The 24,239-nt window shown below is 45.2% G+C and overlaps 1 protein-coding gene across 1 annotated transcript; it reads left to right on the forward strand.

Moving 5' to 3' along the window:
- Positions 1-1,635: 1,635 nt before the first annotated feature.
- rasgrf2a (Ras protein-specific guanine nucleotide-releasing factor 2a) lies at positions 1,636-23,102 on the forward strand. Its single transcript, XM_030342428.1, has 28 exons — positions 1,636-2,379; positions 6,292-6,398; positions 8,488-8,635; positions 8,882-8,968; positions 9,718-9,971; positions 11,027-11,106; positions 11,445-11,638; positions 12,515-12,624; positions 12,985-13,103; positions 13,542-13,705; positions 14,178-14,244; positions 14,437-14,573; positions 15,087-15,169; positions 15,328-15,576; positions 17,102-17,607; positions 18,212-18,334; positions 18,488-18,568; positions 18,936-19,042; positions 19,372-19,484; positions 19,764-19,824; positions 19,961-19,990; positions 20,765-20,868; positions 21,161-21,245; positions 21,362-21,559; positions 21,814-21,893; positions 22,004-22,121; positions 22,319-22,387; positions 22,926-23,102. The coding sequence occupies exons 1-28, from the start codon at positions 2,092-2,094 to the stop codon at positions 23,019-23,021; spliced, it is 3,858 nt and encodes a 1,285-aa protein (XP_030198288.1). The 5' UTR covers positions 1,636-2,091; the 3' UTR covers positions 23,022-23,102.
- The last annotated feature ends 1,137 nt before the right edge of the window (positions 23,103-24,239 follow it).

Below are 24,239 nucleotides of genomic sequence, written 5' to 3' on the forward strand. Positions count from 1 at the left end.
TCCATAGTTGCTGTCCATGGTGCTGATACACACCAGAGACCAGAAATGGCCCGTTCCATGTTCAAGATGTCCAATTCCTGTCCTGACGTGTTTTGTTTACGGCAGACAGTCTGAATCATTCCACCCCTGGCTTGTGTTAATTAGAGCATCCTAATTAGAGCATCCTAATAAGAGATGGTTGACTCAGATACCAGGGAGGATAGTACTCTGTAAACCGGAAAAGAGATGAAGAAGCTCATGTGACACCAGGGTGTTGAAGAGAGACTGGTGAAAACGTACATGCAGATGTAACGGGCTCACGTTTAGGACTAGGGGGCTTTACGTTCAGGACTTGTTTTTCTGTGTTTACGTATACATTAATTGATGTACACAATGCGACAGTCAATACGATTGTGAGTCATTTTAAGGATTTATGAGGGAGTTATTTTGGGAGTAGCAGACATACAGTAGGCGACTAGTAATCCCGCCTAATCCCTTGCTGGCGATATTGACATACGACAAGAGCTCCATTATGAAAGCCTGCAAAAGCCTCACACCCGCCTGAATACCAGGTCAACTTCTCAGAGAACAGCACATTAAAGTTATTATCACCACTGTAAAAAAATCATTTCTGAATGATTTTACACATGTTTAATTTCTTCTTGCACATTAAGTGCAATATATTTATTTTGGTGACACTCAAAGACAGTTCTTTGTCCTTAAGCTAAGAGTGTTCTAAAAAAAATTAATAATTTAATGCTAAGCATCGACATGTCGCCAGGAGATTGAATGAAACAGTTCCATAACCACTACAAACTCAACTGCTCTTACAAATCGGTTGAAATACATAGGCTACAGCTAAAATCAATGCACTCTATCAGTTAAAGATGATAAATAAATATAAATGTGTGGGATAATTAACAACCACAATATAAACATTATCTAATCATAACACTCACAATTGACTAATAGAAAACTAGATGCTAGGTTTCTCGTGACTCTTTAAGAAAGTTTGGCCCATAGTAGCACCAGACCACAAAATGTGGAACTCAAAGGGTTCCAGTAATATTTATGTGGGGGACATGTGCCACCCAAGGCCACCTGCTGGAACTCGACCCAGTACAGAACCTGCCAAGCACATCAAAACTCACTCATTGTCCCCCTGTCTAATCCAGGAGCTATTGGTTATGCTGTATTGTCGACCAGGGTACACAAACACCAGACAAACACGATGCATGAAGAACTATCGAAGCCATGATACAAGTTATTTTTTTAGTTTAGTTATTTTTGTTTATGTTCATAGCTCGAAGCAAGTCAAAACAATCCCGTTTTATAGAGATTATGTTTATGTTAGGGTTTGCTTTGGTAATATACAAACTGAAGTAATTTGTGTGTGTGTGTGTGTGTGTGTGTGTGTGTGTGTGTGTGTGTGTGTGTGTGTGTGTGTGTGTGTGTGTGTGTGTGTGTGTGTGTGTGTGTGTGTGTGTGTGTGTGCACACTGTGTGCCAGTTATATCCGCTCACACTGGAATACGTATGGTCATGCACGAGGTATTAAATTTGGTGTATTAATAGTTGGTCTCCTACAGGGGGTTGTACGCAAATTATTTGGAGAAGTTAGTTTGACTGAAGAGCAACTAGCCAACGTCACAAATGTCCATAAAGACTGCATCCCACTGTAAGACAAGACAGCGCTACTGGCATTTGAGTGACCTGTCTCTTTAAGTCGGTGTCAAAGCCGATTAACGGTGATCTCGGTTGTGATTCCGTTATCACCGTCTGTTGTCTGAATCTTTTTTGGTTTTAGATTGCCAACCATAGCAAAACGTACGTTTTTATGTATGGCCCTCGTCTCTCGACGTCGCCAGTTGTAGCAGTCCATGAGCGCGGTTTCAAGCTAAAAGGTAAGCTACTACTTTGTAAAACTTTGGATCATGGATACCTCGGCTAGCCGCCTGTTTTGGGAGTGATTTGGTCGTGTGACGCGCGCTCCATCACCGACACCTTGCTTTTAGTAGTAAACGGGATCCCTTAAGAATTGGACAGTAGATGTAATGCTTCTCTGGTCGCTCTTTCGACTCAAGACGCACAGAAAAAGGTAGATAACCGTAAAATGCAGAAGAGCGTGCGTTACAACGAGGGGCACGCTCTGTATCTGTCGGTGGTCGCGCGGAAAGAGGGCTCCAAGCGAGGCGTCCTGAGCAAGAAGACGACCGAGAACAGCCGCTGGAGCGACAAGTTCTTCGCCCTCTACCAGAACCTGCTCTTCTACTTCGAAAACGACCAGAGCACGCGACCCTCGGGGATATACCTGCTCGAGGGATGCACGTGCGAGAGATCTCCCGCGCCTAAAGTGTCCTCCTCCGTCAGCAAGGATCCCGTGGATAAACTGCAGCAGCAGGCAAGTGTAGCCTCTATCGGGTCTAGATCTGGTGTCCATCAATCTGGATCCAGGTTGACCCTGTTTACAGGGTCCTTAGTATCAGCAAAAAATGTTATTGTTGATTTCAGCAATCAACAAAAACAACAGCAACATAATAAGTCATATAAATACAAAGCAATACACTATCATTATAGAAAGTAAATCTACTACAACAATCCTCAGTTTTTCTGTTTGATCGATCTGCTCAATGTGTACTTAAATGTTTATGGTAATTTGTTATACGCATATAAATAGATAGATCATATTTGTAGGACTAACACCGCTGCAGTTAACCTAATATTTGCTATTCAGGTCTGGTACTCTACTCTTGCAATAGGCCTTCTTTAGCTTGCTATGGTTGAATGTTTTGATTTACATTTTTCACGGCTTACAATGGGAGGGGAGCCCAAGTGTAGACACTGACAACTCCCTCAAACACATAACGCAAACCACTTCTTCACTCACTCAGTCACTTACTCACTCAAACACTCACTCTTCCACTCACTCAAAGTCACTCAAACTCTTGCTCACTCATACTCAAACACATGCTCAATTACTCATTAACTCACTCAATCACTCATTCACTCACTCACTCATGACATGGCCAAGTTATGTATTATTTGTTGGTTTTAGCATATGTTGTTAAATGTAAACATAGTATACATGAATTGAAAAATACATGAATGCATACATATATAGTATTTCGCAAACATAATTTCAATATTTGGTTTACTATGTTGTATTATGGTAATGAACAGCAGAACATGGGCTATAGCCAAAGACCAACTGCCACCGTCTGGACATACACAACGCAACAACAAGCTAGCATCGCCTTTAGCTTGTACCAAGCTGTTGAGGGGCTATGAAGAAATCGTCACTTCAAGGGGGATTGTCACGCAACAGTATGCATATTTTATTATCTGAACACTGCACCTAAGTAAAACCTTGCATATTCAAAGAAGTAATATAAATATGTGTATGTGTGCGAATGTGTGTGGAAAAACGAAAGGCCTGGCTCATTTTAATAGAGGTACACATGTGCTGCATATGTCTCCGCTCTATCCGTATGTAATAAGAACCCCCATGGGCGCTGATTCTGTAAAAACAACATGAAAAAAACTCCTATGAGACACGGCCCCTAACTCTGGAACCCTATTGGTCAGGGCCGGTGTTCTGACCACCCTCGGGATGGGATACCTAAACAGGGAAAACCCGCCCAGTCATTTGAGCTGTCTAGACTGAACCTACAGAAGCGTATTTATTTCACATTTGCTGTCATGATCAGCTTAATAGCAGGCTAAACATTTTTAAGGAGCAGCCTGTATATCAGACTACTTTTTCTTTTTACTAATGCTAGTAAGCAACTAAAAAAATTCTGAGTTGTTAATACAACGGTTGTATTAACTTTGATAGTGGCCTATTTTTGTTTGTTTTAATTATTGTGGCTTGTGAATAGGCACACTAGTTCATCAGACTCAAATAAATGTACAACATTTTTAAAAACATAGGCTGAATGTAAGCCTAGCTTGACAGCCTAGTATGTCAGTTTAAGCTACAGTTCAGGTTTGCTTGACAGGACATCGCCCCATGTATATTAGTACCTTCCTGTGTGACTGTGAATGTATGAGTCTCTAGCTACCTTAATAGCTGATGTTGAGTAACTGGGACTATTGATAAAGATGGAATGGCTCTCTAAATCCATCTTTGATCTCTATCCTCTGAAATGTGATCCCTATTTTTCTCGAAGACTTCGCTCTAAAATGAAAACCTTCAAAGAGTAAATTTGACTCCAAAATAAACCCACTAGTTAAGATGTGCATTTAATTATGTATTATTTATTTGTTATGATAAGCCTGTTCATAACTAGTGGTCAACCCATGCTCCAGCTTTTCATAATCCCACCTGAGACATTATGACAGAGAGGTATTTTGCACATAATGTTCAAAACAGTTTTAAGATGGAGAGCGGGATTGGAGGCTTCCAAAAGATTTAATAGTTAAATCTGGTAACAAATCGATGGTATTCCTAAATGCTATCGGGTTCCTGTGTAACGCTATTTGGAGAAGTGACAATTTGTGTCAGGAACATGTGTGTGTGTTATTAATGTTATTTATCATTCAATGTTGGATAATCCAAAATTAAACATGTTTTCAATCCATTCAGGAAAGAAATCACTTGAGCAACAGCATTTTGAAAAACTTAAACGATAATCTGCAAATCTGTCGGCCCGGTTCTCAGTTCACTGCCTGGATGAGGAATATAAGGGTTCCATGACCAAAAGGTTCAGTCTTTCTGCGAGTTAGAACCAATAGGATCAGTCTTTTTGAGAGTAAGACCCAATAGGATCAGTTTATCTGTAAACAGATAGTTAGAACCAATATGATCAGTCTATCCGTGGAGACAAGAGTTATAACCAATAAGATCCGTCCATTTCTAGAGATAAAGGATTAGATTCAATGGGATCAGGCTATCTGTACAGTCATAGTTAGAACCAGTAGAAGCATCGGTACAGACATAGACTGATCCTATGGGTTCTTTCTCTATCCGTAGAGACCCAGCGAGTTAGATACAATATGATCAGTTTATCTTGAGAGATTTAGAGAGTTGCAAACCATATGTTCAGTCAGCCGCTAGAGACATGGAAAGACAGATAGATTGGTAGATAGACAAATATAATAAGTACTTTATTCATCACAAGGGGAACTTAAGTGTGTACAGCTGCTCACAACAAAACCCCTAATAGTAATATTAATAATAATGAACGACAATACAGTAATGTAAACATCTGTACAAAATGTTACATCCAAATACAAGTTAGCAGACCTAGAAAGTACACCACAGCCATATGAAAACAACAAAAAAAAAACCTGATTAAGTGTTGACTGTGCAATTATACGTTGACATGCAATTTATTACTAAGTCTCAACAAATAAGGTCAGGCTGGACCAATAGAAGCTTCTGATATTTAGACACGTGCCCGGTCTTGGTGGTGGAATACCAGTGGCTGGACGCTAGGGGACCCAGGGTCCGGCCGAGGCTGTGAGCCCTGTCTTCCTCTGTCATCGCTAGTCGTTAGCGCTTAGCAGCCCCGCGGCGGGGAAGCTGCTTTAGTAGTGCAAGGAGCTCCACCGTACAGCCCTGGTGGTTACATAAGCCCTGCTGCCCCACTATCAACACACACGCACACATGCACACGCAGTAACCAAGCACACGCACACACACACACACACGCACCTACATATATGCTGGCACGCATGCCAGCAGTTCCACACACAAGCCCTTAAGCCTCGCTCACACAGTCTGATAGCGGCCGGCGGTCCGTGGGTTGACCACGACTCTCATTGTTGTTCCTGGTGAAATCTGTTCATTATAAGCACACGCTTTATCGAATGAATTAGGTATTTTGGCAGTTAATCCTCTCAAGTTAAATTAGTCAAGTTAAATGACCCTCCGGTTGTGACATCCCAAGGGGGAGCGTCTGTCAAGGTGTTACTATGGCGGTGAAACGGGGAAACCCTTAAAAGATGTGATTAATAAATGCATGCTTGTGTAAAGGATTTTTAAATAACATGTTTGAAGTGCATGCATCACTTTGGGAATTGTCTTTCAGCGTTGTTGCAGGGACAGATATTAACTCCATTGCATAATGCATCAGACAATTTCTTATGCATAATGCACACCTTGATAACCCTTAGAAGAAGAACCGGGGATGAAATATGCACAGCTTGTGTGTAAGTATAAGGTCAACGCTGGATTTACTAACCTGTGGTTTAAATGGCAATATGCTTCTTCTCAGTGTTGTCACAGGTGTAGTGGCTTGTTGAATGGGAATACATCCATGACCTATCGTATCCTTATGTTTCTATTTTCGATATTTATCTCCCACCGTAGCACTACTTCCTGGTGGTGTTTGGTCACGATGGACAGAAGCCTCTGGAGCTGCGGGCAGAGGAGGAGACGGAGTGTACAGACTGGGTGGAGTGCATCCAGCAGGCCAGGTAACACTCCTTTTAAGGCAAAGTCGGTCAGGACTCTTTTTCAATTTGTTGTCAAACTGCGCGTCGGAAGCCAAAGTGGGTCATGATCCAGTTTGAGGTTGGGCGCAGCTTGACTACCGCAGGAGACTCAATTTACTAAAAATTAACTAAATTGACTAAGTTAATTATCAGTTCAATCATTTAATTATGGTGTTCATGTTAACTAAGGGTGCACTCACACTAGGCCATCTGGCCGTGGCCGTGGCCGTTTTCACACCTAACCGTGCTCAAATCTGCCAGTGTGAGTGTGGCCAGTCTGGCCAGGCCAGGCCAATTTGGCCACTTGGGAGAGGTGTGCTGCTACGGTACGGGCCGCTACGGTACAGATGCTAATGAGCCGACACGCGCACATGCACGGCTACGCAACCTGAGCTGGATGACGTATAGTCCATGCGACGACCACGGACATAATAAAGGCGACGAGCCTTCTTTCCCATTAAACGGTAAACATATATCCAAATAAGCAACAGACTCAGCAAAGTGTTCTCTGTGTTCTCTGTGTTGTTGTCCATTGTTGTTAGAAGAACTCTGACTGGCGGCAGACTTTATTATGGTCCATGCAGCGGACGCTTGGTGATGACGTGTTACTTACGACGTGATGACGTATGTACAAGAGCCTACCGTGGCCAGGCCACAGTTGCGAGGGCCAACGGCCACGGCCAGATGGCCTAGTGTGAGTGCATGCCAGAGAACAATGGGGCCATTTGAGCACGGTTAGGTGTGAAAACGGCCAACAGCCACGGCCAGATGGCCTAGTGTGAGTGCACCCTCAGGTTACGGTGTTCACGTTACTAAGCAATTCATCTATCCATAATTTTATTTGGTAAGGGTTAACCCTAACTCACTTACCCTAACCTTAAGCCTAACCCTAACCCTTATGCTAATACTATATAATATTGTTAACCTATTGGACCTATTGTTAACAAATGATTAATAAATGTAGCCTTATTGCAAAGTGTTACCTTTTTATTTTAATGAAAGGACTGGCTATTCCGGTTGGGTCCCATGGACTCACTGAATTTTGAGTCCAGAGTTAAAAAGTGACTAGTGCCCTGATGTAGGAGATGCCTATTATACCAAATAATATAACAAGTGTAGGGTAACATTCAAAATGGAGAAGCCAAGCATTCAAAAAAACAACAACAACTGGACAGTGCAAAATAGTTATTGGAAAAATAACTAAATAATTTGTTTATTACATATTTTAGAAGTGGTAGGCCAATTCTTCTGAGGTAGTGCATCACAACAAATATATGATGAGATATGCTCTGAGTTTAACCGCCAAGATTATTTGGGTTGATGACATGTACTCTTATGTTTCCAAAGGGATAGGCTGGTAATTATATCCTTTCATTGGTCAAAGGTTTATAATGTCAGCAATTGTATTCCTCCTTAAAGACCCAAGCACTATGTAATGATTTATATGTGTGTGTGTTTGTGTGCCTGTGTGTGGTGTGCGTGTGTTCATATGCTGAGTTCACATTTAGGTCACATTCTGATGCTCTAGTACTGCACTGATTACATCAGAGTTAAGCCTAGCATTCAGTCTGACCTCCATTCTCTCTCGCCGTCTCTCACTACTCTCCTACTTTATCTCTCTCACTACTCTCCTTCTTTATCTCTTTCTCTACTCTCCTTCTTTATCTCTCTCTCTACTCTCCTTATTTATCTCTCTCTCTATTCTGTTTCTTAATTCACTCACTAAGACACACACACACACACACACACACACACACACACACACACACACACACACACACACACACACACACACACACACACACACACACACACACACACACACACACACTATTCTCTCTCCATCTATAGCTCTCTATTCTCTTAATCTATCCTTATCTCTGCCCTCTCCCCCTAACTTTATCTCTCTTTCTTTCTTCCTTCTTTTTCCTTCCTCTGTCTCCCAATCTCTCCGCTATCCATCCATCCTTCCATACCTTTCAAACGTCATAAATAATGACGGGAACATCTGATGTCCATCCTGACCCCATCTGTCGTCTCTCCCCCATCCCGGTCCTGCCGGTACCTCCAGCTACTCGGACGTTATGGTGGAGCGGGAGGTGCTGATGCAGAAGTACATCCACCTGGTGCAGATCATGGAGATGGAGAAGGTGGCGGCCAATCAGCTGCGCACACAGCTGGAGGACCAGGAGACGGAGATAGAGAGGCTGAAGTCGGAGGTCAGGAGGTCCCCCCCGCTCAGACCACAGCGCGCTACTCACAGACGCACACTACCACTACAACCTCTGTAGTCACGTGTGCTGTACTTACACACTCTGTATATATATGTTTATGTGAAACGGACTATAGTCACATAGACTGTATCATCACATGCACTATACTCACACACACTATACTCACATGAACTGTGTCCTGTATAAACTAATAATCTATCCAACATTACTGATGCATGGATTGTGTTTTAGGTGTTGGTGTTGAACAAATCCAAGGAGAGGTTGCGACCGTACCAGAATAACCAAGAAGAGGACCCTGACATCAAAAAGATCAAAAAGGTTAAAAACTGCTAAGAGATGCCCCAGACTTCAAGACAGACAGAGGGATAGGTGGAGTAGACAGACATACCTCCAGACAGACAAACAGACAGACAGACAGACAAAAAGATGGACAGACGGGTAAGAAGACAGACAAACAGACAGGTAGACAGACAGGTAGACAGACAGGTCACTGACAGGCTGTATGTGGTGTCCCTCCCCTAGGTACAGACAGAGATACAGACAGACAGACAGACAGACAGACAGACAGGTAGACAGACAGGCCACTGAACGGCTGTATCTGGTGTCCCTCCTCTAGGTGCAGACAGACAGACAGACAGAGAGACAGACAGGTCACTGACGGACTGTACCTGGTGTCCCTCCCCTAGGTGCAGACAGACAGACAGACAGACAGACAGACAGACAGACAGACAGACAGACAGACAGACAGACAGACAGACAAGCCACTGACAGACTGTATGTGGTGTCGCTCTCCTAGGTTGACAGACAGACAGGCCACTGACAGGCGGTATGTGCTGTCCCTCCCCCAGGTTGACAGGCAGACTGACAGGCCACTGACAGACTGTATGTGCTGTCCCTCCCCCAGGTTGACAGACAGACAGACAGGCCACTGACAGACTGTATGTGCTGTCCCTCCCCCAGGTTGACAGACAGACAGGCCACTGACAGACTGTATGTGCTGTCCCTCCCCAGGTTGACAGACAGACAGACAGGCCACTGACAGACTGTATGTGCTGTCCCTCCCCCAGGTTCAGAGCTTCATGAGGGGCTGGCTGTGCCGCAGGAAGTGGAAGCTGATCGTGCAGGACTACATCAGCTCGCCGCACGCCGAGAGCATGCGCAAGAGGAACCACATCGTGTTCAACATGGTGGAGGCGGAGACTGAGTACGTGCACCAGCTCTCCGTCCTGGTCAACTGCTTCCTGAGGCCCCTGAGGATGGCCGCCAGCTCCAAGAAGCCCCCCATCAGCCACGACGACGTCAGCAGCATATTCCTCAACAGGTACTAGGGCTGGGGGGGGGGGGGGGGGGGGGGGGGGAGGTGGGAGAGAGAGAGAGGGAGAGAGAGGGAGAGAGGGAGAGAGAGAGAGAGAGAGAGAGAGAGAGAGAGAGAGAGAGAGAGAGAGAGAGAGAGAGAGAGAGAGAGAGAGAGAGAGAGAGAGAGAGAGAGAGAGAGAGAGAGAGAGAGAGAGAGGGAGGGAGGGAGGGAGGGAGGGAGGGAGGGAGGGAGGGAGGGAGGGAGGGAGGGAGGGAGGGAGGGAGGGAGAGAGCTAATCATGAAGTGGAGGAGGCCGAGAAGGCCCCTGGCTATCGGCTGGCAAAATAAGGAGAAAGAGAGAGGGGAAATTTCAAAGTCATCAGTTGCAAAGGTTTTTTTTCCGAGAGAAATGCTGAATAAATAAATAAAAGATAGATGGATAGATAGATATATAGATGTGCTGGTACAAGTAGGTACTACCACAGTTAATAGCCCACATATACTGCAGCATCTTCTTCTACAGTTGCTACGTCATTTATATTTATACAGCTTTTTCTTCAATAAGTAGACGGAGAATACAGATGTAAGATACGATGGGATTATGGGGGTCAAGCGCAGTAGCAGAAGTCGAGGTAGAGCGAAGTAGCAAGAATGAATGAGATTCCTTCAAGAGATAAAAGATATATAAGATATATATCTTATGTCTTATAAAGCATACAGATCATTGTATCAGATCATTGTATGTATGATAGATACAGATAAGATAAAGTGACAAGAATTAAGAGAGGAAGAAAATATCAAAATTTCATATAAAAAAGATTTATTAATCTTGTAATAAATGTATTTACTGGGTATGCCAGATCATTCATAATCTTGAACAGTTCATAGGGAAGATCCTGTGTGTGTGTGTGTGTGTGTGTGTGTGTGTGTGTGTGTGTGTGTGTGTGTGTGTGTGTGTGTGTGTGTGTGTGTGTGTGTGTGTGTGTGTGTGTGTGTGTGTGTGTGTGTGTGTGTGTATTCTGAATATGTATACAAGAGCTCCACACAATGTAGTATTTGTTGTGTTTTGTTTGTTTCAGTGAGACCATCATGTTCCTCCATGAGATCTTCCACCAGGGCCTCCAAGCCAGGATAGCCAACTGGCCCACGCTGGTGCTGGGTGAGCTCCCCTTACCAAACACACATGCCCTCACAGCGGGTTACATTACAGGGACCAGCCAAGCTTTTGATTGGACGGCCATAGACACAGGAGATAGAGGTCATTTGGCAACTGCAGGGTTAAATGCATTACATCTAGAGCTAACCCTTCCCCAAGTCTTCTGATGGCATGAACAGCTGTAGAGGTGTTGACTTTGAGGTGTGTGTTTGAATGATTTGCGTCAATGGTTTCTGGTGTGGGTTTTGAATGACCACAGTGTGCCAGTAGAGTACTTCTGTATATAAACCAAGTCGATTCACACAGTGGATATTGATAGTGTTTTTCCTCTGTTTGTTCAGCGGACCTGTTTGACATCCTGCTGCCCATGCTGAACATCTACCAGGAGTTTGTGAGGAACCACCAGTACAGCCTGCAGGTGCTGGCCAACTGCAAGCAGAACCGGGACTTTGACAAGCTGCTGAAGCAGTATGAGGCCAACGCGGCCTGTGAGGGCCGCATGCTGGAGACCTACCTCACCTACCCCATGTTCCAGGTACACACGCACGCACGCACGCACGCACGCACGCAGGCACGCAGGCACGCACGCACGCACGCACGCACGCACGCACGCACGCACGCACGCACGCACGCACGCACGCACGCACGCACGCACGCACGCACGCACGCACGCACTCACTCACTCACTCACTCACTCACTCACTCACTCACTCACTCACTCACTCACTCACTCACTCACTCACTCACTCACTCACTCACTCACTCACTCACTCACTCACTCACGCAAGCGCACGCACGCACGCAAGCACGCAGGCACACACGCACAGACACACACACACGCTGGAGAGCTAACCCATGTTCCAGGTACACACACACACACACACACACACACACACACACACACACACACACACACACACACACACACACACACACACACTGGACAGCTACCCCATGTTTCAGGTACACACACACACACACACACACACACACGCTGGAGTCCTACCTCACCTGCCCCACCCCTACATCAATGGGAGCCTTGCCCCAGGCCTCAATCTGTGATTTGCGTTTTTTTGTTATATCTACCATTTTTTTTGCTGTATAATCATTTCAAATTATTTATGTGCTATTTAATTATTCATTTTCAAAGTTTATATTTTGAGGCACATTTCTGAGTACTTTGTAAATAACTCATAACTCTATAAATCCTTCATGATGTAAATCCTTGATAAAGTGCTACATAAATACACTGTATTATTCATCAACATATTATGTCTTTTTGTATTCATCAATGTATCACTCATACCTTACATAACACATTCAACAGCGCATTGTGTCGATGGTGTGTTCTTATGCATGCACTCATTTTATTATCGTTTTATTTTGATATTTGATATCTTCTCACGATCAGATCCCCCGCTACATCATCACCCTCCACGAGCTGCTGGCCCACACGCCCCACGAGCACGTGGAGCGCAAGAGCCTGGAGTTCGCCAAGTCCAAACTAGAGGAGCTCTCAAAGTACGAGCCCGCTGCATTCTGTCTCAGACCGAGTAGCCCCGTTCCCACTGTCTCTAGAACCGTTCCTCATATTCCAGGACATGCAAGACGTGAGGTGCTTTACTGTCATTGTTAAAAAGCACAACAGAATACTCCTTCTCCATTTAACGTAATGACGAATATAACAAAATAACAATTACATACAAATTGATCATTTGAATGCCCGTAGGATGAGTCTTTTGTGTTCAATTGGGGTGTTGTGGGGGGGGGGGGGGGGGGGGGGGGGCCGTTGGGGCCAGGATTAAGGTGTTTTACTGTACTGTGACCTCCATTGGGGGATGAGGAGCAGGCGGGCTGAGTAGGACGGCGTTTGTGTTTCAGGATGATGCACGACGAGGTCAGCGACACGGAGAACATCCGCAAGAACCTGGCCATCGAGAGGATGATCGTAGAGGGCTGCGACTTCCTGCTGGACACCAGCCAGACCTTCGTCAGACAAGGTACACACAGCGGCCGCGTTCCATTAGTCACCCCTTCCCTAGACATGGTACACACATAGCGGCCGCGTTCCAATAGTCACCCCTTCCCTAGACATGGTACACACATAGCGGCCGCGTTCCAATAGTCACACCTTCCCTAGACATGGTACACACAGCGGCCGCGTTCCAATAGTCACACCTTCTCTAGACATGGTACACACAGCGGCCGCGTTCCAATAGTCACCCCTTCCCTAGACATGGTACACACAGCGGCCGCGTTCCAATAGTCACACCTTCCCTAGACATGGTACACCCAGCGGCAACTGAATCTCCCTCCCTTGAGCGCCGACCTTCAGCCTTTCGGTCACCCTTGGTAATGTTTGGGCTGCAGAGAGCGTCAGGATGTGAAGGTGGGAGATGTGGAGGGTCTCATGAGGCTGGTTGAACCCCCCTTCCCAGGCTCTCTGATCCAGCTGCCGTCCAGCAGCGAGCGGGGGGTGCTCAGCAAGGTGCGGCTGGGCTCGCTGTCCCTCAGGAAGGAAGGGGAGAGGCAGTGCTTCCTGTTCACCAAGCACCTCCTCATATGCACCCGCTCGTCTGGGGGGAAGCTCCACCTGCTCAAGGTCAGCCGCCTGCCGACGCTAGCGATGGCGATGATGAGGAAGATGATGATGGTTATGAAAGGATGATGAAGAGGATGATGAGGATTATGGGATGATGAGGATGATGAGAACAATTGATCGTATCATCCTCATGACGATTATTACCTGACGTTAATAATATTGGCAAGGATGTTGATGGATAGATAATAATGATAGACTTTATTTCTATATCACTTTTCAAAACAAAAGTTACGAACCGCTTCACATGGTGAAATCAAACACACAAAAATGTTAACGGACGGAAACCGCTACAAAAACAGAACGGCATCAAACAAACAAAAAGCTTTAAGAATTAAGCAATATTGCAACCAAGGGAAACATAAGGGACAACCATTTGTGACAACATACAAATACCAAAATTCAAGGTTTAACCTCTGACCCCTGTGACCCCCCCCCCCCCCCCCCCCCCCCCCCCCCCCCCCCCCCTAAACAGCAAGGAGGAACCTTGTCCCTGATAGAGTGCACACTCATCGAGGAGGTGGACGCCAGCGATGAGGACTGTGAGTACCGGCACTCCTACTCCCCCAAGACATCTGTGGTTTTATTTAGCTGAGGAACATAGTTACTCAGCTCAAAACCTGGTTCTGAATATATTATTCCATGTCTGCCAAGTCTGTTCCGTTAGTTGCCACTCAATTCCACACAGTACACCTTGAACACAGAAAGTAAACATTGTGTGATATGTTCTCCAGTCAACGCAGCGGGCCAGGGCTCCAATCACCTGGAGTTCAAGGTTGTGGTGGAGCCGACAGAAGGTCCGTCTTTCTCTGCCGTCCTATTGGCTCCTTCGAGACAGGAGAAGGCTGCCTGGACCAGTGACATCAGTCAGGTAGTCTCATTCAAATGAACAGGAAATAATAAGTATAGGGAGCTTACACCTTAGATTAATGACTCGTTAGTGTTTTGTTAGAGGTGTGGTCTATATGATTCTCTATCTTTCTTTATGTATTGTCACTGTGTAATAGGGCTGCTCGATTGTGGAAAAAATCATAATCACGATTATTTTTAAATTTGGAAACTTGATGTATTTATTCAGAATGTCTCTCCCAATTTTTTTTGTAACTAAGAACTTTGAAATTTCGCCTTTAAAAAAATACCCAAAATGGTCAAAAAGAATACGTTCATATCTAAAATTATGTACAGATATGTATCCAGCTGTTCTTCGATTAATCGCCCAGCCCTACTGTGTACTTTATATGATTCTCTGTCTCTCTCTATACATTTCTACTGTGTACTATATGATTCTCTCCCTCAATTCATTCTATTGTGTACTATATGATTCTCTACCTCTATGTATTTCTACTGTGTACTATATGATTCTCTATGTATTTATACCGTGTAGTGTATAGACAACATCCGATGCAACGGCCTCATGACCAGCGTGTTTGAGGAGAACTCCAAAGTCAGTGTGCCTCATATGATCAAGTAAGAAGAGCCTAATGTTTCACCATAAAGACACACACGTCGTGTGTGTCTTTTGTGTGTGCCAGTTTGTGTGTGCCAGTTGTACCAAGTTGTACCAAAATAAAAGCTCTTAGACCTCCCCTCCAGCCCCTTTAACCTCTCTTCACCCCCCTCTACAGGTCAGACGTCAGGCTCCATAAGGACGACGTGGACATCTGCTTCAGCAAGACGCTCAACTCGTGCAAGGTGCCGCAGATCCGCTACGCCAGCGTGGAGCGTCTGCTGGAGCGGCTCACCGACCTGCGCTTCCTGTCCATCGACTTCCTCAACACCTTCCTGCACACCTACCGCATCTTCACCTCTGCCGCCGTGGTCATCGACAAGCTGGCCGACATCTACAAGAAGCCCTTCACCTCCATCCCCGTCAGGTACTGGTTGAGAGTATTAAGACCAATATTGCGATAGCGTTGTAGTATGCGACTTCTTCTCTTCTTTAAAGTATGTTATGTTCTGTATTATTCACTAAACAAGCATAAATCAGTCTATTGTGTGACGAAACATCAATGGAAGCAGTCAACACATAAACCGCTTGTTCCTTTAGGCCAGGCGTATGTGTTGAGATGAATTGATGGATGAATTGATATTGTAACATCTTTATTTAACTATTGAATTGTAAAAGCTAAATAAATACGAAACTTACTGATCTGCAGTCAGTAACAGTAACAAATCCCCCCCCACACAAAAAAGAAATCGAGCCCTTGCAATTTGCATATCGTGTTCTATTACATCGCGATTTCGGTTTGAATTCGATTAATCGTTCAGCCCTAGAGCTGGAGGGTGTTGTTGACCATCAATCAGTGGGTCGGTTCTGTAGACATCTGCATCAGGTACGCTGACGCGATTATGTGGATTGATGTTGGATCAATATTGTTCAATATCATTGATGATGTCATTTTATGTGGGTAGGCTGTGGCCATAAGACATGTACATTGTTGTTGAATTAAACGATTGGCATTCGATCAGTATCGATCAATGTTAGCGATAAGGGTTCTTTCCCTTTTCTCGTGAGTAGCCTGTGGCTGCAAGGCACGTTGTGGTGGTGATCACCCATCAAGCAAAGTTTGATAAAAAAAAGATCAATTATCAGTACGGTTTCTTTCACTTTTCATGCAAGTAGCCATTGCCATCAGAGACATTGCCATCCATCGATATTTGAGTGTTGTTTCACTATCATGCGTTTATCCATTTTCATTGGTCAAAGACTTTCATTCTATGTTCTCATTTTCTCTTCATCCACTTCCACATGTTTTCCACTTCCTGCTCTTCCGCCCCTTCCATCATCCAATCACTGCCTGGCTGCATCACCTCAGGGTGCAGTATCATTCGTCCGACCGCCTGTCCATCACATCCATCAGTCCAGACTACAGTCTGAAGATAACGCAGCTCGCTCTGGACCAGTCCAAGTAAATACTGTAGCAGTAGTAGTGTTTAGGGAATAATTATACCAATTGCATTACATTGAATCAATGAGCTTTTATTCAAAGCCACTTCAAAGTGAAGCCTAGAACAAGTCTAAGTGAGCATGACAAAATGCAATAATCCAACAATGACCTTCTTCACCTGTTGTCCTCTGTTGCTTTTTTATAATTTTTTTAATTTAAATTCATATTCACTTCAACACACTCCCATCCCATCAAGCATATAATACCCATCACGGAACACTAGCTTGAAGGGCCCCTGTTTGATTGGCAGTTAGCCAATTCATAATCGACCCTACAGTGTCATCCCAAGTGGGAGGGTCCACCCAGGGGTATGATGGGTGGATACCCGCATCTGATTTTGATATGGCTTTGAATGGCTGGTCACCGTCACACCTGGTGGTGAGAAAGAGGCATGACCGTTTCCGCTACCACTACTGCTAGCTGTGACCTCCGGCTGGACCCCTCTCCTCAGGTCTCTGGAGCTGTTCTTCGCCACCAACCAGGGCGCGTGGGGGGGCGACACCCTGAACACCAAGTCCCCGAGGCTGTCCCGCAAGTTCTCCTCCCCCCCGCCCCTCTCCATCCCCACCTGGAGCTCCTCCCCCGTCAGCTCCCGCAAGCAGTCCCTCAACTCCCCCGTCGGAGGCGGGGCCAAGGCCTGGGGGGCCGACCACTCCCCCACGCCCTCCTCCTCCGCCGCCAGCTCCCCCACCTCCACCCACTTCCCCGCCGTCTCCTCCCCCCCGCCCGGCTCCCCCCGGCCCCCCGCCGGCTTCTGCTCCTCGCCGCCCCCCACCGCCACCCGCTGCCCCGGCTTCCCCCTGCAGGCGGTCCCCCCCTCCTCCCCCCCGCCCACCAAGGCCCTGCTGGAGCTGAGCAGGGCGCCCGGCTCGCCGGACCCCTCCGGGGAGGACGTGAGCGGGGAGCTGCCCAGGTTGGACGCCTTCTGTGGGAAGCTGCGGCGCAGCATCCGCCGGGGTACGGACGCCGAGACCCCGGGCGACCGCTGGAGGGCCGGCCGGGGCGAGGGGCAGGGACGGGGTTAGGCGGCGGACGGGAAGCGGATCGAACCAAAAACGACAAATTAAATATAGAAAACAGGATAAAACACAGCGAATACACCACAATGTACCACAGCATTGTTAAATACTTGATCCTGAAACAGTTCCGGATCATTACAGTACAAATCCAACATTAACAACAGTCTCATAGTGACCAGATTTTTCCTCGACGATGCAAAATAAATATGCTCAAAGCACTGCAGTAGAATATTTTAATTTCAGCTGATTATGTAACAGTGCAAAGTAAGCAATCATTGCTGGTACCTGTGGTATAAGCGGTGTAAACCATTTTGGCGGTGGTAAACAACGACAATAATAAAACATATTAGTGGCATGCATTTGGTTCAAGATATTGAGAATATTGGGCCTCTCTCAAATCAATGGCAAGAATTGTTTTATAAAAGCTCATAAAAAATCCCTCATAAAATGTGCACAGCTTTTTGTGTAAAGCTATTTTGCTCAGTGAACACAGCTATTGGTGGGGTTTTAGCATGAGTTTAATGAATGGATTTTCCCCTCAGCTGTCCTTGAGACCGTGTCCCTGGACAAGTTCATCCCAGAGTCCCCGGCAACCAGCGAGTCTGGGGACCTGTCTCCCTGCCGCTCTCCCTCCGCCTCCAGACACATGCGCTACAGACAGACAGGTACCCGCACGCACACACACACCGTACACACACACACACACAGAGACAGATGTTTGTTTGAGGGAAACAATAACTGTGTGTGTGTGTGTGTGTGTGTGTGTGTGTGTGTGTGTGTGTGTGTGTGTGTGTGTGTGTGTGTGTGTTCCTCCTCAGGGGAGAACTCTCGCTGCGCTGTGTCCCCGGCCTCCGCCTTCGCCATCGCCACTGCCGCCGCTAGTCATGGCCCCTCCCAAGGTGCGTGGGCCCCTCCCAGCCAATAGGAACCAACCTCAGGAATAGCTCTTAGCTAGGACCCTCTGCTAGTTTACGTTAGTTAGAAGTTTACTTTGAACTAACCATTTGACCATGTCATCTATCAATGTGTTTTTTCAACCTCTAAAACAACTTGGTCAGTGGAGAAAGGATCACTCTGTCCTATTTCAGGAGGTCTCATGTTAGGATCATCAGAATTAGTGTGGTCTCATCACTGTGTTAGTGATTCCTATAGCTACTCTGCACTCCCTCAATGTTGGTCCTCTGGTAGTTCTTGATTGTCTACTTTATGGTTTGCCTGTAAGGAGCGTCTGCTAAATGACTAAATGTTGGATGTTGTTGGTCGTAGGAGTGTGTAGCTCAGAGAGGACGTGTGACAAGGAGTTCATGATACGACGGGCTGCCACCAACAGGGTCCTCAACGTGCTGCGCCACTGGGTCTCCAAGCACTCCCAGGTGGAGTCTCACACACACACACACACACACACATACACACACACGTATACACAAATATACACAGATACAATAAAGACAAACACACGCTAATATCAATATAAATTAAAACGCACACAAAAATATATTCACACACAATGACTCAAACACACACCCGCCTCACTTTTCTGTTCAACTGTCAGCTGGAATCCTAATGTGTGTGTGTGTGTGTGTGTGTGTGTGTGTGTGTGTGTGTGTGTGTGTGTGTGTGTGTGTGTGTGTGTGTGTGTGTGTGTGTGTGTGTGTGTGTGTGTGTGTGTGTGTGTGTGTGTGTGTGTGTGTTTGTTCATCAGGACTTTGATATGAACAGTGATCTGAAGTCGGGGGTTGTCTCTCTCCTGGACGAGGTGTTAAGAGACCCAGACCTGCTGCCCCAGGAGAGGAAGGCTACCACCAACATACTGAGGCACAGGCACACGTGCACGCACGCACGCACGCGCGCACACAGGCACACGCGCGCTTGCACACACACGCGCACACACACACAAAAACACGCACACAAGTACGTACGCACGCACAGGCACACACACACAAACACACGCACACACACCCACACACACGCACGCGCTTGCACACACGCACACACACACAAAAACACGCACACACATACGCACGCGTGCACACACACACACTATAGCGCTTTTGTAAACATGTATTTTACTTGTAATGTTTGTTTTGATCTTAGTGCTCTGTCTCAAGACGAACAAGACGAATCACAACTGAAGATTGAGGACATATTGCAAATGGTTAGTCTCTGTTATGATAGAACATGCTATGTCTCCAGAATCTGCAAGCATAAGACCTGTTGGCAGTATTTTTAATTTATTACGGATTTATTAAAGATTTTAACAATTGTTTTTCTGTTTCTTGCCTATGAAACAGAAAAGCTGTCCTCTGCTCCACTTCATTGTGGTAAGAATACTTTTTGTTTGATATATACTGCAAGAAAATGACCATAGGTAGTGTTTTTTTATTGTGTAATTGTAGTTTTGTCATTTGAATCACAAATGTCCATAGTGGTGATCTGAATTGTAGTCTAAGTGTTTAGAGAAGAATTTGAATGATAACCTGTACCACAAGATGTGAGGTTCATGATCCACTACACACCGTTTCGAAATATATCCCTATGTGACATCAAAAGTGTGATGGCCTGTTCTGATGTATTATTGATAGATCTATCATTCCCCCGGGAGGACACTCCCACCTGTGATGTCACATACCTCTATCGAAATCAATACGTATGTGACATCAAAAGTGGGATCATATTCGATAGGTCTGTTATCGACGCTCCCATTTGTGACGTCACAAGCAGTAGTAAGCACTAGTCTATACATATACACTTGTCTATACATATCTATGTCTATACATATCTTAATGGAAATCTACCCCTATGTGAGATCACAAGTGGAAGTGTATACCCTTCTGTATGATGAACACATGTCTGTTACACATCTTGGAGTCACATGCAGATCGATTTGGGAATGGTAAAATTGGGTCTCTTTAAGCAATGTTAAATTAATAATAAATTCGTTTTTATACTTTTTTCTGAAACCATTCTGTGTGTGTGTGTGTGTGTGTGTGTGTGTGTGTGTGTGTGTGTGTGTGTGTGTGTGTGTGTGTGTGTGTGTGTGTGTGTGTGTGTGTGTGTGTGTGTGTGTGTGTGTGTGTGTGCGCGTGTGCTTACAGGCAGAGAGTCCGAAGGCAGAGTGTTTGGAGTCTCTGTCTGCCATGGAGCTGGCTGAGCAGATCACCCTGCTGGACCACATCGTGTTCAGGGGCATCCCCTACGAGTGAGCACATGACACACTAAATATGCACAACCACTGCCTGAAGGTCAAGTTGCCGTTCATGTTTGTTGTTGTTGTTTTTTTCTATATTCTAATATGTTTTTAACAACTACCTGAGAGTCTAGTCGTTGGTCATGTGTTTGTTGTTGTTTTCTAAATATGAACAACTACTGCCTGTAAGTCTAGCTGTGATTCATATTTGTTTTTGTTGTTTTGTTTTATAAATATGTCCAACTACCGCCATAAAGCCTGGTTGTTGTTCATGTTTGTTGTTGTTGTGTTTTCTATCATGCAGGGAGTTCCTCGGGCAGGGCTGGATGAAAGTGGACAAGACGGAGAGAACTCCGTACATCATGAAGACCAGCCAGCACTTCAACAACGTCAGTCCCCCAAAAACAAACACAGCACACACTTCAGAGAGCAGGCAATCGTCCACAGACAGACGGACTTTCAGATCGACCCTTTGGTTTCAAACCGTCCTCCTCTCCGTCTCCAGATGAGTAACCTGGTGGCGTCTCAGATCATGGCCAACGCCGACGTGGGCTCGCGGGCCGGCGCCATCGAGAAGTGGCTGGCGGTGGCGGACATCTGCCGCTGTCTGAACAACTACAACGGCGTGCTGGAGATCACCTCCGCCCTGAACCGCACCGCCATCTACAGGCTGAAGAAGACCTGGGCCAAAGTCTGCAGACAGGTGGGAGCCCAGCAGGGGATGGGAATAGAGCCCAGATGGCTCTTATTCACTGAGCAACCATCTTGGTTCTAAATCCTTTTAACCCCATGAACCGCATTTGCTGCTTAAAAAAATGTACAGACCGAGGAGAAGAAGGGAAGAAGAAGGAGAAAAAGAGTATCCTTCTTATAGTGAGACTATCAGAGGAATGTGTGATGAAATAAACACTTCTTTAATTCATTGATTTTGCTGGCCGTGTTATTGTGTTCTTCCAGACCAAGTCCCTGATGGACAGGCTACAGAAAATAGTGTCGTCAGAAGGAAGATTCAAGAATTTGCGAGAGACCCTGAAAAAGTATGTGTAAATATCACCCGCCAAATGTTTGTTCAGTATGATATACTTATATTATGATTATTGATTTGATTCCTTGTTAAAAAAATATATATTTATAAAATGTGTTGCAGCTGTAACCCACCGTGTGTGCCATATTTGGGCATGTACCTCACCGACCTGGCGTTCATCGAGGAAGGGACCCCCAACTTCACCGCAGAGGGTCTGGTCAACTTCTCTAAGATGAGGATGGTAAACGTTCTACCTATCCCTGCTAAAGGTTTTAATACAGTCAAACACAGGCCGTGTTTCATAGCATGGGTTCAACATAGCTGAACTTATAAATGTACAGGACAATCATTAATGCAGGACAATCGTTTTAAGGAACATGAAGTAATTCACAAACTATTGAATATATGATTTGTTGTATTTTCTCTCTCTTCCTCCAGATCTCCCACATTATCCGAGAGATTCGCCAGTTTCAGCAGGCCCCCTACAGGATAGAACACCAGACCAAGGTAAAGGGCCTGCTCCTAAAGACCTCTCTCTGTACTGTCTAACCCCTACCTGCTCCTAAAGACCTCTCTCTGTACTGTCTAACCCCTACCTGCTCCTTAATGACCGTCTCTGTACTGTCTAACCCCTACCTGCTCCTTAATGACCGTCTCTGTACTGTCTAACCCCTACCTGCTCCTTAATGACCGTCTCTGTACTGTCTAACCCCTACCTGCTCCTTAATGACCTGTCTCTGTACCATCTAACCCCTTCCTGCTCCTTAGTGACCTGTCTTTGTGCTGTCCAACCCCTACCTGCTGCTTAACGACCTGTCTCTACTGTCCAACACCTATCTTCTCCTTAATGACCTGTATCTGAACCTGTATCTGAAACCTAGTTCTTATGCCATCTGAACTAAGTGCCGTTGGATGTTGTCTGATAATTAACTGAATATAAATCAAATTGGTCAAAAAACTGCAAGGAACGAAAGTTCCTTGCTTCCCATTGGCTCCTCGTGTCGTCCTTACAGTGTTCTCTCTGTCCTTTGTGGGGGCTCTCCAGGTCACTCAGTTCCTGCTGGACAAGAGCCTGGTGATGGACGAGGACACCCTGTACGAGCTGTCACTCAAGATGGAACCCCGGGTGGCACCCAGCTGACCGGCCACACACATGGAGAAATACACACACACACACACACACACACACACATCGACACACACACACACACACACACACGCACACGCACACGCACACGTACACACACACGTACACACACACACACACACACACACACACACACACACACACACACACACACACACACACACACACACACACACACACACACACACACACACACACACAGATACAGAGAGATACAGATATGCACACATACATGCGTTAATGCTCCCAAACACACATGCACAAATGTACCTGTACACACACATATATACACATATACAGAAAATCACACACACTATGACAAACGCCTCATGCCTGACCACTTGTGCCTTCTCTTGTGAATATGCAACTTTAGTATTCTGCGATGCGAGACTAAGAAGAACAAAGTCTTGTATGCCAAAATCGGTCCTATAGTTATCAGTATGACCTTCATTGTGAACAAATATAACGCAAAATATATTTAGGATGAGTAGAAAATACACAGCTGCTTTTCCAACAACTCAGGAGTATTTTTCCCATACATTTAAATTATTTCTCATCTCCGCGTTACTTACTTGATAATACTAGTAATACTACTTATTATGCAGCAGCGGTACTGTATTTATAAGCACTTGTACTTCCCTGTTGTGCATATCCAAAAATATAGTTTTTTTACCTGACTACCTGAAAATATGTTAAAAAACAGCAACATTCTAGATATTCTATTTAAGTGTGTCTGTGTGTGTGTTTCTGTGTGGAACAGGCCTTACAGGTCTCTTAATATGCATTCTAGCTATTATTTTATGAATAGATGATTGAGTTCAACTCACTTGTGTGTCAACCTTTTCAATAATCTCTGAATGAAATATGTAGAGAAAAACAAAATAAATAAAAGTCAACTGGTATAATTTTGGAATTTTAGATTTGCAATAATGTGAATAGATTTAAATGTTGTAATAGCCTGAATACAGTGTGTTTCTCATCTGTATTTTAGTCAATTTAAATAACATTTTGCTAACAACTGTAGTACAGGAGTATTCCATTTAAAAGCACTGTTTTTGTACATCACCTACTTTGTTACAATGACTGTTACAGCCCCTTTTCCATGCAACTTCACTTACAGAATGTACAGAAATCCCCCTAATGTACATATATTTACACTTAGTGTTGTAAATAAAAACCCTCACATCAATTACATTTCTGAACGTGTTTGAG

The sequence above is a fragment of the Gadus morhua genome, chromosome 19, assembly GCF_902167405.1.
Source record: "Gadus morhua chromosome 19, gadMor3.0, whole genome shotgun sequence".
Taxonomy (NCBI): Eukaryota; Metazoa; Chordata; class Actinopteri; order Gadiformes; family Gadidae; genus Gadus; species Gadus morhua.

Excerpts from the sequence above, each read along its gene's own strand:
- rasgrf2a (XM_030342428.1), top strand. The coding sequence starts at position 2,092 with ATGCAGAAGAGCGTGCGTTACAACGAGGGGCACGCTCTGTATCTGTCG. Across the intron at positions 6,399-8,487 it reads GAGTGCATCCAGCAGGCCAG|CTACTCGGACGTTATGGTGG; the intron begins GTAACACTCCTT and ends CGGTACCTCCAG. Across the intron at positions 19,825-19,960 it reads TTGAGGACATATTGCAAATG|AAAAGCTGTCCTCTGCTCCA; the intron begins GTTAGTCTCTGT and ends CCTATGAAACAG.